The 13,507-nt window shown below is 38.8% G+C and overlaps 1 protein-coding gene across 1 annotated transcript in view; it reads right to left on the minus strand.

Annotated features, from left to right (window-relative positions):
• Positions 1–2,724, minus strand: part of LOC131772984 (polycystin-1-like protein 3) — a 3,267-nt gene extending 543 nt beyond the window's left edge. Inside the window, exons 1-4 of the mRNA XM_066166524.1 lie at positions 2,500–2,724; positions 1,393–2,127; positions 837–1,076; positions 1–313 (exon numbers count right to left, since the gene is read on the minus strand). The exon at positions 1–313 is cut by the window's left edge and continues 486 nt beyond it. Coding sequence (XP_066022621.1) covers positions 1–313; positions 837–1,076; positions 1,393–2,127; positions 2,500–2,724 — 1,513 coding nt within the window. The remainder of the gene's footprint in view (positions 314–836; positions 1,077–1,392; positions 2,128–2,499) is intronic.
• Between the last annotated feature and the right edge of the window lie 10,783 nt (positions 2,725–13,507).

A 13,507-nucleotide genomic window follows, 5' to 3' on the forward strand; every position in this document is an offset into this window, starting at 1 on the left:
TGACAATTTCCTCCAGGTACCACGAGGGATTATCTCCAAAATTATCATGTCCAATCTGTAATTCTTGAATCGAACCAAGTGATTTGTTAACATAAAGTACAAAAACATCTGAATTACCTCGAGAGAATAAAGTATGAACTGCACCAGGCTCTTCTTGGCTAAGCTGAAGAATACCACTCTTTCCTTCAGAACCGTAGATCTCCAAAGCAACATGAGCAGTCGTGCTGGAGTTTTTCCAAGCCCCTGTGGTAATCACTATAACGTATTCATAGGTGCTGCTTGAAGATGATGGAAGTTGGATCGGTAATTCCCTCTAGAAAAACATGATAAACCATGAGTTCTTAACACAGCTAGCTAATTTGTATTCTTAATTCGCCTTTTTTCCCATTCCAAAAAGAGAAAAAAAACAAGGAAACTTTGTAAACAGTTTAATTTAATTGGCCGTCACTTCACTTTTAAACATAATTTTTTTTCAATGATATGCTCAACGCAGTTTCAAGTTAAAATTTCAATCTCAAAAAACCTTGAAAACTAATCATGTTGTCAACATTAAAACCTTTCTTATTTAAACCTTTTAACTCCCAGAGATTATTAACATGTGCTTCTCCCAAAAATGTCCGCGCATTATCCAGGTACAAGGTTATGAGAATATTCAAATTTATCAGGGAGAAGTTGTTATCTTGATCTATTAGCAACTTTTCATGACTTTTTTGCAAAAAAATAAAGATGTATGGCAACTGGAGGAAAGAATTGACGACCAGATCATGAAAGTGAAAGGGTTATACTGGAGAGCATGCTCTGTTAAAACAATGGTCCTAAGCAAAATCTAGTTCGACACTTACATTTTTCGCGTCTTCCTTGTCGCATTTCCTTACGACAACAAGCACAGTCATATAACACAATAAAACCACCCCAATAGCCACGATAACTGCAATATTTCCAGTTTCTGATAACTGCTGAAACTCGACTAGAACCTTGTCGAAGTCAATAGGATTCGGTTCGACTAAGAGACTTCCCCCAAATGATGTCAAATGGCTACAGCTGCACTTTAAAAATCCATTTAATTCTGCTAAAACCTGAAATTATAAAATACAAGGAAGATGTTAACAATAAAAATTATCATTTTGGCTGTCAACACTGATCGCACTGTATCTTTTCTGTTTAAAGGCGCTGCTAGGCCCCAGCTGGTTATCAAATCGATTCGACTTTTGTCTAGTCAAAGATTAGCCTGAATTCAATGATAAGCTTAATGAGTTAAGACTACCACAAGACGACAGTGCTTTTGCAAACAATACTCGGGAAAGCTCAAATCATCTGAACTTTGTCGAATGCAATGTCAAATTATAAAAAAAAAAGATTGTCCTGAAAATCGTCCCTTAACTTTTCACTTACCCGACAGCCAGATGATATCCACTTGTCAGAATTTTCTGACCAGTAAACACAACTAGCTGAGGCCACTTTTAGAGTGAAGTTCTGGTCTGTTTTGGAATCATAGACTGGTATCACAGAGACCTTTTCAGTCTGGGGTGGGGAGGGTGGTGGATCTTTGACTTCGACGCAGGAGCGCTTCCTTCGCCTTCCACCAAGACAAGATCTTTTCTTCCTTTTATGAGATAAGTTAATTGTGGCATTGTAATTTTTTAAGCCGAGAAAGTACTTCCCGGGACGCTCAGCCAGAACTTGTATCGGTGCATGTGGATTCAAGGAGCAAACTGTTTGCCCTTCACTTTTGTTATTAGCACTTATCATCCAAACACACTTTTTGTCATGAGAGATAGTAGCATTGAAGTCGTAGTTTTGAGTTGTCGGTCGCTGACCAAAACGCATATAAACAAATAGATGTACGGTTGGATCTTGAGGTTCGATTTCCAGCATCAGCAGGGTGTTTTTATACTTGACGTTTATCTCGTGGAAACGTAGATCATCGTTCTTTGTGAAATACCATGACTTTTCTGAAGCAGAGATTTTCTGAAGTTTTAAAGGCGTGACGATAACAATGCCTTCCGTAAGATTTGATACTTTAATAAGCTCGCTGTCGTTGTTTTTCAACTGCAGGGTTACAACATCAGAGCCAACTCGCTCCTTTGTGGCGTCCCAAGTGTAAGGATTGAAAGAAAATGAGAGCATCTAAAAGAAGAATAATTAAGAATTTTGCTTGTTCGTTTTTGTGGACTGCTATAATTGAACACGTAAACATGGTAATCCTTCTTACTATTAATCATAAGTTGTCATAAGTTGAGATCAAAATAAAACTGAAAATGTATTTGAAAAACAACGAAAAATAAATAACATTCACGTGGTCTCTTCGGTCACACGACTCGATTCTTTTTTGCTGCCCAAGTGCCAGAGTTGAACACGTCAAAAGCAAAACAAGAAATATGATTGCTGGAGGTAATAAGCAACCTTTAAGGTACATAAAGTGCTATTTTAACTTGACTGGTGTCGGTATCTGCAAAAAAAACTTGGATTGAAATTTGCCTGAAGGGCAGGAATACTTACCTGAACATTTACAAAACTTGTTTTGTTTACTCCAGACAGTAACAATTGGCTTTTAGACGGTAAGATAAACCGGCCTTTTCCTGCTTTTATTTTCAGTCCTGAAAGTCTATGAAGGCTGTATCTTCCGAGTGTCATGGATAGTTGTCCTGCCGTGAATGATATCGTGCTTTCATCAGGTACTGTCAAGGCCAACACTGAGTCTGCAACTTTCTCGAGGGTCCTCATTGAAATCTTCACCAGTAGTTTACCCTGTAGAAATTTTCATAAATAACCATATAATGTAAACAAACTATGGATTTTCGCAAGCTTAAAACAAACATACAAACAAAAAATCCTTACAAGGTCCCAAATATGAATGAAGACGGGAGTAACGGTTAAGTTTACAACAATCATCCATGGACCATTCGCCAATGAATATAGACTAATGTATATTACAGTACCAGTTGTTGAAAACTTGATGTGAAGTTTTCTGATGCAATCACTGCTGCCTCCAACACGCTATTAAGACATGAAGCTAAGTTTTCTGCTAATTGCTTTGTCAGTGGTATCTCTGCTACGTCTTGTTTCTGGGCAAGAGACCATAGTCGTGACGTCATTGAACTGATAGCAGATAAGGAGAAATTCTGTGGAGTGCAAATGAATTTAAATGAAGCTAAAATGCTTGCTTTCAGATTTCTTTCCTATGACCGTCCTAGAGAAAATTTGTGGCGAATTAGTTAAAGTATGTACAAAACTATAGGTTGGTTCATTTGATAACGCAATAGTTGCTTGTTTTTATGCTTGTTCATTTCCGTTTTCTTCGTCTTTGCTGTTGTTGTTATTGCTGTTTTTCTGAGCTTTTCTGGTCAAATATTTTTACGGTATGAAAACTTGACGTAACCACTAACGCTATTCTAGCCCCGAACAATATTACGTAATTAACTTACAAAAAACTGATGGGGCACTTTCTACACAACCTGAAGAGCAGAGCCGATAACTGATGATTTTTGAAGCAGGTCGAAGACAGTTTTCGTTTCCAGGGGCGAAATTTTATCTAGGATGTCTTTCATCACCTTAAACAACCATAAAGATTTTAGCTTAAAGTTATTTAAACCAGTAAAGAAATAGGCAACCAGACTGTATCCCCCATGTGAGGCTCGTTCCAAAGATATAGATCTAAAGACATATTTAGACTCAACGTATCAGGTTTCCCTATGACATTGCCAGTTAAAACCCATCAAATGATTTGCAAGGGCATGATTGATCTAAATGCATCAAATCACCGAAAACGTCTAGGGAAAAAAAAAAGGAATATTTGGTGATTTCTGCCCATGAATGTATTTTCAAACCTCAATTTCAAGACGTTGTAAGTATTCCTTTGAAATTTATTCAAAGCATTCTCCTCAGCATTCTTCATTCGTCAGAACCGAAGGTGAAACGCGAGAATAATGGAAAGTCAACGCTTAACATGCACGAAACGATTCTCGTACTGCAAAACCATCAGATATTTGACGCATAAGCTTCCATTTTTCTCAAAAGTATGTTGATATATTTAATGTATTATACTTGTCTGTTCTACGAAAGTTGATTTTTTTTATTGTTATTATTTTCTTCATATAAATGTCTTCGCATTTTTTTGCACGTTTGGCCCTTGGCAAACTCTTTGCTTTTCGGATACTATCAGAATGAACTAGTTTTGTTTCACTTTTTAAGTAACGAATTGGGTTTGAAAAGTACCTTGTATTTCTCCTGCAAATCCATTGAGGTTTCATGTGAAACTGATAGAAGTAAAGCGTTTGCTATTAGCGCCGCTTCTCTCAGGTTTTTGATCTTAATGAATTTCTCACGAAGGTTTGCGATAAAATCGGGTGTTACATTCGGAGATGGCTTGATCTGCAAAAGTCAAAAGTAGTTATCTATAACGATAATTAATCTATTACTAATGGGGACTAAAAGAAATCAAATATTCTCACATCCTTTCACGCTAAACATTAAACTAATGGTTAGCGACCTACCTGAACTTTCAAAGAGACTGGGGAGGCAGAAATTCCACAATTGTAGGTCACTGTAGCGATAACTTTGACAGTAAAATTATCTGTACTGATCCCAGGCGGTATCCAAGAGGTAGTTATGTTGTTGTTAACGCCACGATATAACACATTGTACAAGCCATTCTCTAGCCTGTATTGAAACTGGTAGGACAGAGGGGTGTTGTCACTTTCCCAGTTGCTACAGCTCAGACTGAAATTAGTCTCCAGTGAGATGCCGCTTGGCGGAGTGATGGAGCAGTCCCCCCCTCTAGGGGGTATTGCTGTAGGGGTTATTGATGTAGAAAAATCGTAAGTATTACTATCAGTCCCAATCCTTACACCTAATAGACCATTAACAGAGTCAGGGGAAAACTTTATGTGCCAACAGCTGCAAAATTTCTTTCAATTACCGGTACAGAAAAGTTCTAAATAGACCTGTGATATCTAACACCAGGAGTTCCAGATATATTGAAAGAAAATAGAATTTAGTCGAAAAATTAGAATGCAGCGTGAGCTGGAAAAGCAAGATTATAAAAAAAAAGGAGTATACTCATACAGGTTACTTTAATGAGAAATCTAAGCAAAATATTCGCCGCATTTAACCCTTTAACTCCCAGAAGTGATTAACATGTAACATCTCCCTGTGACATCCAACTAACTGAGAAATGTGTGGCAGCTAGAGGGAGAGTTAAAAATTAGATCTTGGAAGTTAAAGGGTTAACAGTTTTTTCAACATCTACATGTGCCCGTACACATGCATTAACAGCTTTAATGTTGACAAAACTCGTACTTATGCAGATTTCCTATAAACCTGTGATATAAACCTCATGTGATGACTTCAAAACTTTGATGCTCACTTAAAGGAGAATGAAAAATAAATTCCATATTTCTACTTATTCAGTTTAGGTTATTTAAATCAAATTGAGTCAAACGTTCTTGCGACAACACGATCAAGACTTATGTACAACTACCGGTAATTTATGAATGTTAGCCTACCTGGAACGATAACCTTCAAATACAGTTTACGCATTAATCCTTAAAACCCTTCTAACAATGACTCACATTTAATCTCTCCCCACAGTACCACCCCTGAGTCACACATTAAGCCCATGAGAATAAAAGAGATGATCACCAACCCTAAGAAGCTTTTGATTGTTCTACTTGATTCAGCAACTTGGGAAACGTGTAGAGAACAGTATGGAAAATATGCATACAGATGTTAAGGTGCAAAGGGTTTACATTGTATCTGCTGACAATTTTCCAGCCGGATGCTTTTCAAGTTGTGAGAGCATTGTTCCAATTTCATTTAAGAGAATTTATGAGAATTACCCTCCCCTCAGACCAGTCATCAGTTATTTGAGGGGGGATCAGTCAGCGATACGAGGGCAAACTGTCAAACAAATAAGGAGGTTATCATCTCATCACTGCCTCATTCACCGTGAATAAGACAATGTTAATGACTGTTACTATCAACCTATCAAGTTATAGCTCTCATATTCTTGCCTTCTGCACTATGTGGATGTGAATTGATTCAATCTCAATGTGTCAAAATATAAATAACGTACTCATCCTTTTTACACCCTAAGATCATTGTGTATATTCTCAACACTGTTCTCTGTGCATGTTCTGAATAAGAGAATTTGTACGTATGGCAATAATGCAGTTACAACTATGATTAATATAAGTGAAAAGTTTGATAGCTGACAAATAATCATTACAATCATTGAACCTTATGCATTCTAACAAAAACAGGGTCAATAGCTCCAGAGCTTCTCTCATACATTCGTGTTTACAAAAAATCATTAACTTTTTTTCTCAGGGGTGAAGGGGGGTTCCACTATAAATAAAGTAGTTGTGCCAATCACAAATACATCATTTCAGTTCTCATTGTAAAGGTCAGATGAAAGGTACATTCCTGTATAGGGACTGACATTTCAATTTCCTCTGTCAGCAAACTGTTATCATCAGAAGTACAAGCCAAGACGTATTTACCAATTAAGCCCTCAAGTTTCCTCAAGTTTCACCACTTTTCCGGGCCATCTTCAGCTGGACCATCCTGTTACATGTGAAAACATAAAATGTTACTCTCATGTTTAAATACTGAGCTGAATAAAAAATTATTACTTTTTTTACAACCCGCTTCCTTTAATTGTCCTCCAGAAATACTAAATGATGATGCATCGAAGAGAAATGAAGAGAGTTACTGAAGTATTTCATTTTAAAAGATAATTCATCCTTGATGTTGCCTCAAAAACATCTCTTAATCTAAATTACAGTTACTGTTTCATGCAAACAAGCCATGATGAAACAGTAGCAATGAATAAATCTAACCAAGTTTATAACATAGCTAGTATATTTGTCTAATCAAATTCAATTGCGCGAGCGTCCTTCATATTCCTATTGTGCACGCTCATGACGTCAGCAAACAAATCTCTTGAGAAAAAAATTTTTCCATGTGGTTGAAAATGTTATAAAACAATTTATTCATACGTCAGTTGTGCGTTGATCGATGAAGCACGCAGAAAGTTTGGAGAGCACTCAAAAAGCTGGAGTTGCTCACGGCTAAGCGTTGAGCAACTCTTACGCATCTTTCGTGCTCTCTAAACTTCCCGCGTGCTTCATCGATGAAGGCACGCTGACGTAAGAACCAATTGTTAATTGAATGTAAAATACAAAATCTAATTAACCTGCAGATGAGTAGGAAAAACTTAAAAAATATCACAAGTCAATCACCAATAAAAACAAATGTTTCAAAATTTTATGATCTTCATGTACAGGTATAGTCACTTCAGTTTGTTTCTTTAGCTCATTCATGCTGAAAGCAATGAATGAGATATTGAGGTAAAGCAGATGTTGACGGAAGTTCTCGACCGTGGACGGAAGTTGTATTCCGTTGACGGAAGTTGTATTCCGTGGACGGAAGTTGTATTCCGTGGACGGAAGTTGTATTCCGTGGACGGGAGTTGTATTCCGTGGACGGAAGTTGCACTGAAGACTGTCAACGGAAATAGTCTCGCATCCTACTGCTCCCCACTTAGTAAAAATCTAAATTAATTTCGGTGAAGCTAAGAAATTCACGCGGAAAAAAATGAAATGTTTGTAGGGTTTGATAAAGATAATAACCACAAATTACAGTTCCGAATTTCTAAAAATGCAACTTGAATTGAGAAGCCAAAATGTCCACACCTAGGGGACCCGTAGCGAGCTCATTTCAACACGCTGTGATCACGCAGAAGGGTATCAGAGGCAGCCATATTGTTAAGCCGCGGAAGCGTTCGTCCTCAGTTGGTATAAAGTAATCATTGCTCCATGATTGTGCTTGTCCTTGGGAGCTCTTCAACATACAGTCCACACATCAATCATAGCGGCCAAGATAGTCTCACTAAAATAATTTTTCGAGCCCCGATATTTCGGTCCGGACTCGAGGCTCGCTCGAACAAAAAACAGCGATACAAATCCGGTCGGTACAAAATGCAGACTGCAGACTGCAGACTGCAGACTGCAGACTGCAGACTGCAGACTGGGTACAAAATGCAGACTGAGAATGTATACTTTTTCTTGGTCCTCAACGTTCAGGGGTATACACACACTGGTTTGGGCATATGTGCCTTATATTGTTATTGGCTTACATGAGGAACCGCCCCACAAACACACACACACCAACAAAAAGAACACTGCCTGCCTAATTACCTCTGCCCATCCCACCTTCAGCCAACATAACCTTTTTTCCAATTCCCTTCACGACGAATGCACAAGTTTTCTTAACACACAACTGCGCAAAAATAAAATAAAATTTAATCCAAAAGTCTTGAAAGTTCATATAAAACGAATTTAACTGTACCTATATTCAGCAAGTCCAAGAAATAAATGCAAATGAATGAGCTGGCTCCAAGAGCCCTTTGATTTGGTGCCATGTGCTTTTTCTTGCAACCATATATTTTTAGTATCTATAAGTGAGTAAAATTTGAGAAGCAATATTTTACAAGCTGACCATTTGAGAAGAAGTCTACCTCGGTAATTTAAAATGCAATTTACAATATAATTCAAGGAAACCCTTTCCAACTGATTGAAGTTTATTTGATCAAAAATATGAAAGGCAGTGGAGGAAATCAGTTCGCACAATTGAAGTTTCCCTTCTGTATTCTGTGATTTTTTTGTTTTCTTTGGGATGATAAAGTTTAACTTTAGAATTTCCCTAATTTTACAGTCGAAATTTTGAAAAAACTTTGAGTTTTGACGATTATTTGTGGCCGTAAGATTGCAAGATGTGAGCAAGATTGCAATACGTTCAGCCTTGAGTGAAGAACCCTTGAGTGTTTTAGTGTGTTACACCTACACTAATTTCAGATTGCTGTCCTTCTTCAAAGTTTGGAAAAGAACTGTTGACTTACTTCTGTAAATGATTGAATCGTTCTTTTTCAAGTCCACTAGGAAGCTCAATTTTATCTCAAAACTATCTTACAACTTAAATGTGTTCGAACATGGAAAGAAAAACAAGACGCCTGCAGCTACTTTACAAAATGTGTTATTGTAGACAATTTCGCCATGGGAAATAAATGACAATTTGAAACGAAAGAAGTTATAAAAAACCAGTCTGTCGTCGTTAGGGTAGCTTATTGTATTGATTTCACTGATCGAGGACGTTGCTTACTGCTAAAATTTGCTAAGAGTTTTGGATTTAAGAATGGCGTGCTCAGTTAGAGAATGTCCGTCATGACGTAAAGACGATGTTACGATTTTTAAAAAGTTTAGCCTGGTCTTTCCGTGCGGAAATGCAAAGCCCTAAACTAATTTTTATATCCTCGAAAACAATACTTATTCCACTCATTACGAGCTTAATCTGAGCCGATACTGAGGTATACCACACAGGGAAAGTATTAATTTGAAAATTGCTAGGAAATGCGATATTTGTATTTTGAAATATTGGTGATTTCCAATAGCGTTCCACGAGCTTCAAATTTAATAAAATGGTCCCGTTTTAAACTTAAAACATTCGTCAATCCTTCAAATAAATATCTGTCAAATTGAGAAGAGCCTGCTTTCTTTTGCACTTTTCACGTGCAAAGTTCATTTGTCTCAACTCGGGGCATTACTTTCCGCTAAGTTACGTCTACCGACGCTCGTTTCAGTTTTCGCAAATTTTCCAGAATAAAGAAGCAAATCTGGGCAAGAAACTTTACCACGTTTGTAAGTTCACATTACAGAATCTCTGACTTAACTTTGAGGGTAGTCATTTTTCGGTCGATGTGCTACCCTTCACGCGGCCTTGAAAAAAAATCGCTCGAAAGTACCGATGCCAAGAAGTGTGAAGGGCAAATAGAATGTGTATAATTATGAAAGACATTATGTAAACAGTTTTGAATATGTAGAGTATTGTTTGAATAAGTCACTGTTGTAAAACCGTAATGAATTGTTTAACGACTGTTAAAATTGTTTTGGGACTTAGCGTAGGAGAAAACTAGATAAGCATCAACTTACCTCCTGTCTCTCCTTTCTCGGCTCCTCTGTAGTTTGCTTTTTCTTTGTTGTTGACCTCTTTTCAGTCTTTTTTTTTCCGGAGCTCTTTGTCTTTCCTTCTCACGTCGCTCTTCGATAGATATTCGCAGTTTCAAATCAGTCTTTTCATGTCGTCTTTAGCGTTTCTCTTGCAGTGTAATTACCGAGAATAAATGAAGCTTTCAACTACGAACTGATCAGTATGACTTTCCGCTCAAAACGCCAAATTCCTTTGTTTGCGCTGCTTAAACTCTGCTAGCCCGCGTGAAGCCCTCTGTAATCAGTAACCAGGTGCCCGCGGTACGCTGCACGAACTCTGGTAAATGCGTACTTTATCACTCTGTATCTAAGCTTCTTGGTGCGCCCGATTGGGGTCTCCAAGTTAGGCACGCAACCGCACATGTGCATAACCTCCTCCATGCAATTTCCCTCCGAGGGCGAGGGCGAGGGCGAGGGCGAGGGCGAGGGCGAGGGCGAGGGCGAGGGCGAGGGCGAGGGCGAGGGCGAGGGCGAGGGCGAGGGCGAGGGCGAGGGCGAGGGCGAGGGCGAGGGCGAGGGCGAGGGCGAGGGCGAGGGCGAGGGCGAGGGCGAGGGCGAGGGCGAGGGCGAGGGCGAGGGCGAGGGCGAGGGCGAGGGCGAGGGCGAGGGCGAGGGCGAGGGCGAGGGCGAGGGCGAGGGCGAGGGCGAGGGCGAGGGCGAGGGCGAGGGCGAGGGCGAGGGCGAGGGCGAGGGCGAGGGCGAGGGCGAGGGCGAGGGCGAGGGCGAGGGCGAGGGCGAGGGCGAGGGCGAGGGCGAGGGCGAGGGCGAGGGCGAGGGCGAGGGCAGGTTTCTCTGTTCCAGAGCCAGGACCATTAAGAAAAAAAAAGATTAAAATCACAATCATAATAAAGGAGAAAAATAAATGAGAAAGAAAACGGGACTTTTTCATACAATTCCTTTTTTTTTTACAGTTTTATGATTTTTTTTTTGATTCCTGTTTTTTTTTTTTTAACATCTCCAGTTTATGTTTGATCATTGTCAATTAATACTATACATCTTTCTTCCTTACGGCGTCCGCCATCTCTAACCTGCTTTTCTGAATTAGTTAACTTCACATCAGCTAAGATTATCTGTGAGTTCATGTAATTTTGGTAGTCGAGTTTTTGAAAATTAATTATATCCTTGTTGAGCTGACACCACCCTCACCCCGCCCCCTATTCTTCCTCCCCCATCTGAACAGACTTAAAAAACGTAAAATTAAATGTGAATGTAAGTTCTTATAAATGTGTAACTGGAGATACGCAGTTCACCGCATACAGTTGTTATTGGAAAGGTTGTGGAAAAAACGAAAACAACAATTTAAAGTACATGCGACAAACTCAAAAGATTATCTAGGTGGCGGTAATCAACATTGACATGTAAAGTAAGTAAAGATAAATTAATTAGGGTTTGCTTGTGCTTTTTTTCCGTTTTTCATGCAGTTTGGAATTTAAAGTCAGTCGTATTAAAAACAGGTTCAAACCCGTGATGACTCGTCCTTAAAATGACATTTTCTCAGATTTCCCTAAAATCCTGAGGACGTCTGACCATGACCTGAAAGCCACCCACAATACCTGTCAAGGTTATAGCTTGCACTTCTGACACGCTTTTTCCCGAAAACTTCTTCCAAAAGAGCTGTATTTATTATTTGTTTTTCTAAGAGGGCACGGTAACGAGTCTTGCAATCTTTGGTCCGGATTTTCTTTTGTCTGCTTAGCGGCACTGCAACGCTTGCTCGAGTCGCTAGCTACAACCTTAGCTTCGTTGCCTTTTTTCATAAATATATTTCGCTTTGCCAGCTGAGAAGTATTTTTACGTAAATCACTTTAAAGCAAATCAAGCTGATTAATTACTTACTAATCCTCTCCTTCTCTTTCTCAAGTCACTGTGGCTGCCAGCAAAAATAATGGTTTTGAAATGATTTTTGGTCGCAAATATGCCATTAAATGGGTTGACACGCGGCATAAAAACCGTTTGTAATTAACCTAGACCTTCACTATAAGTAACTCAGGAAGTTAGAACGTAACGTATTTGTTTAGAATTGAATTAATTGGTGGGGTTTTCATTCATTTTATATCTGAATTCGTCCAAACAATTTGTTCATTAAAAAACATTGAGCGATATCTTCAGTTCTATACTTTAAATACGCTTTCGGTAAGTCTTTGCAAGTCCGCTCAATATGGACATTTGTACCGTAAACTTCACAACAGAAAACGAAGGAATTCAACGAGAAAAAGCGGCATTAAAATTCCACTTTTGACAAAAGACCAGATTTACACACGCGATTGCACCAAGTAAACGAGCAAACTCCCTCAATCTCGAAACAGATTTAAATTTACTTACAATTACTTTCCATTTACTGACTGAACAGAGCTATACTTCGTTCATCAATAGTTGATGGAAGTGAGTAATACTTTCTGTAAGATCATTGACTGTTTTTAAAGAAAAAATTCCCGTGACAGACATTGAACTTAAGTTTGTTTGCCAAACCAGTGCCGTTGATGTTGTTGTTGTTGTTTTCTTTTTTAAAACGTGCATGTGCTTTTGTTTCTTACACGCTCTCTACTTTACATGTGTCAGGTTGTGACAGATACCTGTTAAAAAAATGTTTCAAAGTTTGTTTGGAAGCCTTTTAAATCACCTTTTCCATTACGCAAATAAAAATATTTCGGTAAAGCCTCTATTTAATTTGCATTACCTCAGTCTGTTTCAATTACCATTTACTCGTTCAAAAATTGTTCAGTTCATGGAGGATCTTGCCGTAATTAGAGCCCTAAATCATTAGGGTTCTTTTGGAAAATATTTCGTTGAGTTTAAAAGAAAAAGAACTGTTATTCATAAGCTAAGGTCGGGAAAAACTGTGCACTCTGTCTTCAGTACCGGTACTCAAGACCTTGGGCATACGTACTTCGATGCGTTATGTTTAAAAGAACACGGATTGTAACTTGTGGCAAGGGAAAATTCCGTTGGTTAGATTATCCCAATCTCAGCGCGCTCGACAAAAGTTGTGAAATGTACAGTTTCCATCGCTGTTTTTCCAGCTGCAGGCGATGCAAAAAAGGGAAAATCCCAGGGTGATCATTTTTTTTCGAAACATATGTCCCCGTTTTTGTCATGGCCATTATGTTCAACTACTGATACACGCTTAAAAGTTCATTCATCGCTCACACGTACAAGTTAGGTGAGCCGAGCATATTATGTGAACAACATTTTTACTTTTAAGAAGCAAGAGAAATTTTCCTGACACAAGTGCAAGACTGCTAATGTTTCAGAACATAATATACTTCATGGTTGGAATGTGATCTTACCTCCGGGCATCTCACAAATGAAGGCGTTTTTATCACCCTGAGAGATACCATTAAAGAGGCCTCCATTCTTAGATATTTCCGCGTACTTGTCGTTACCATCTGGCTGAGAATCTCGCCATTTCGAAATATTTAGTTTTTCTCCACTCCCCCAAGTCCAATCCCCGGCGTATGTCTTCT

This window comes from Pocillopora verrucosa, chromosome 5 (assembly GCF_036669915.1).
Source record: "Pocillopora verrucosa isolate sample1 chromosome 5, ASM3666991v2, whole genome shotgun sequence".
NCBI classification, from domain to species: Eukaryota; Metazoa; Cnidaria; class Anthozoa; order Scleractinia; family Pocilloporidae; genus Pocillopora; species Pocillopora verrucosa.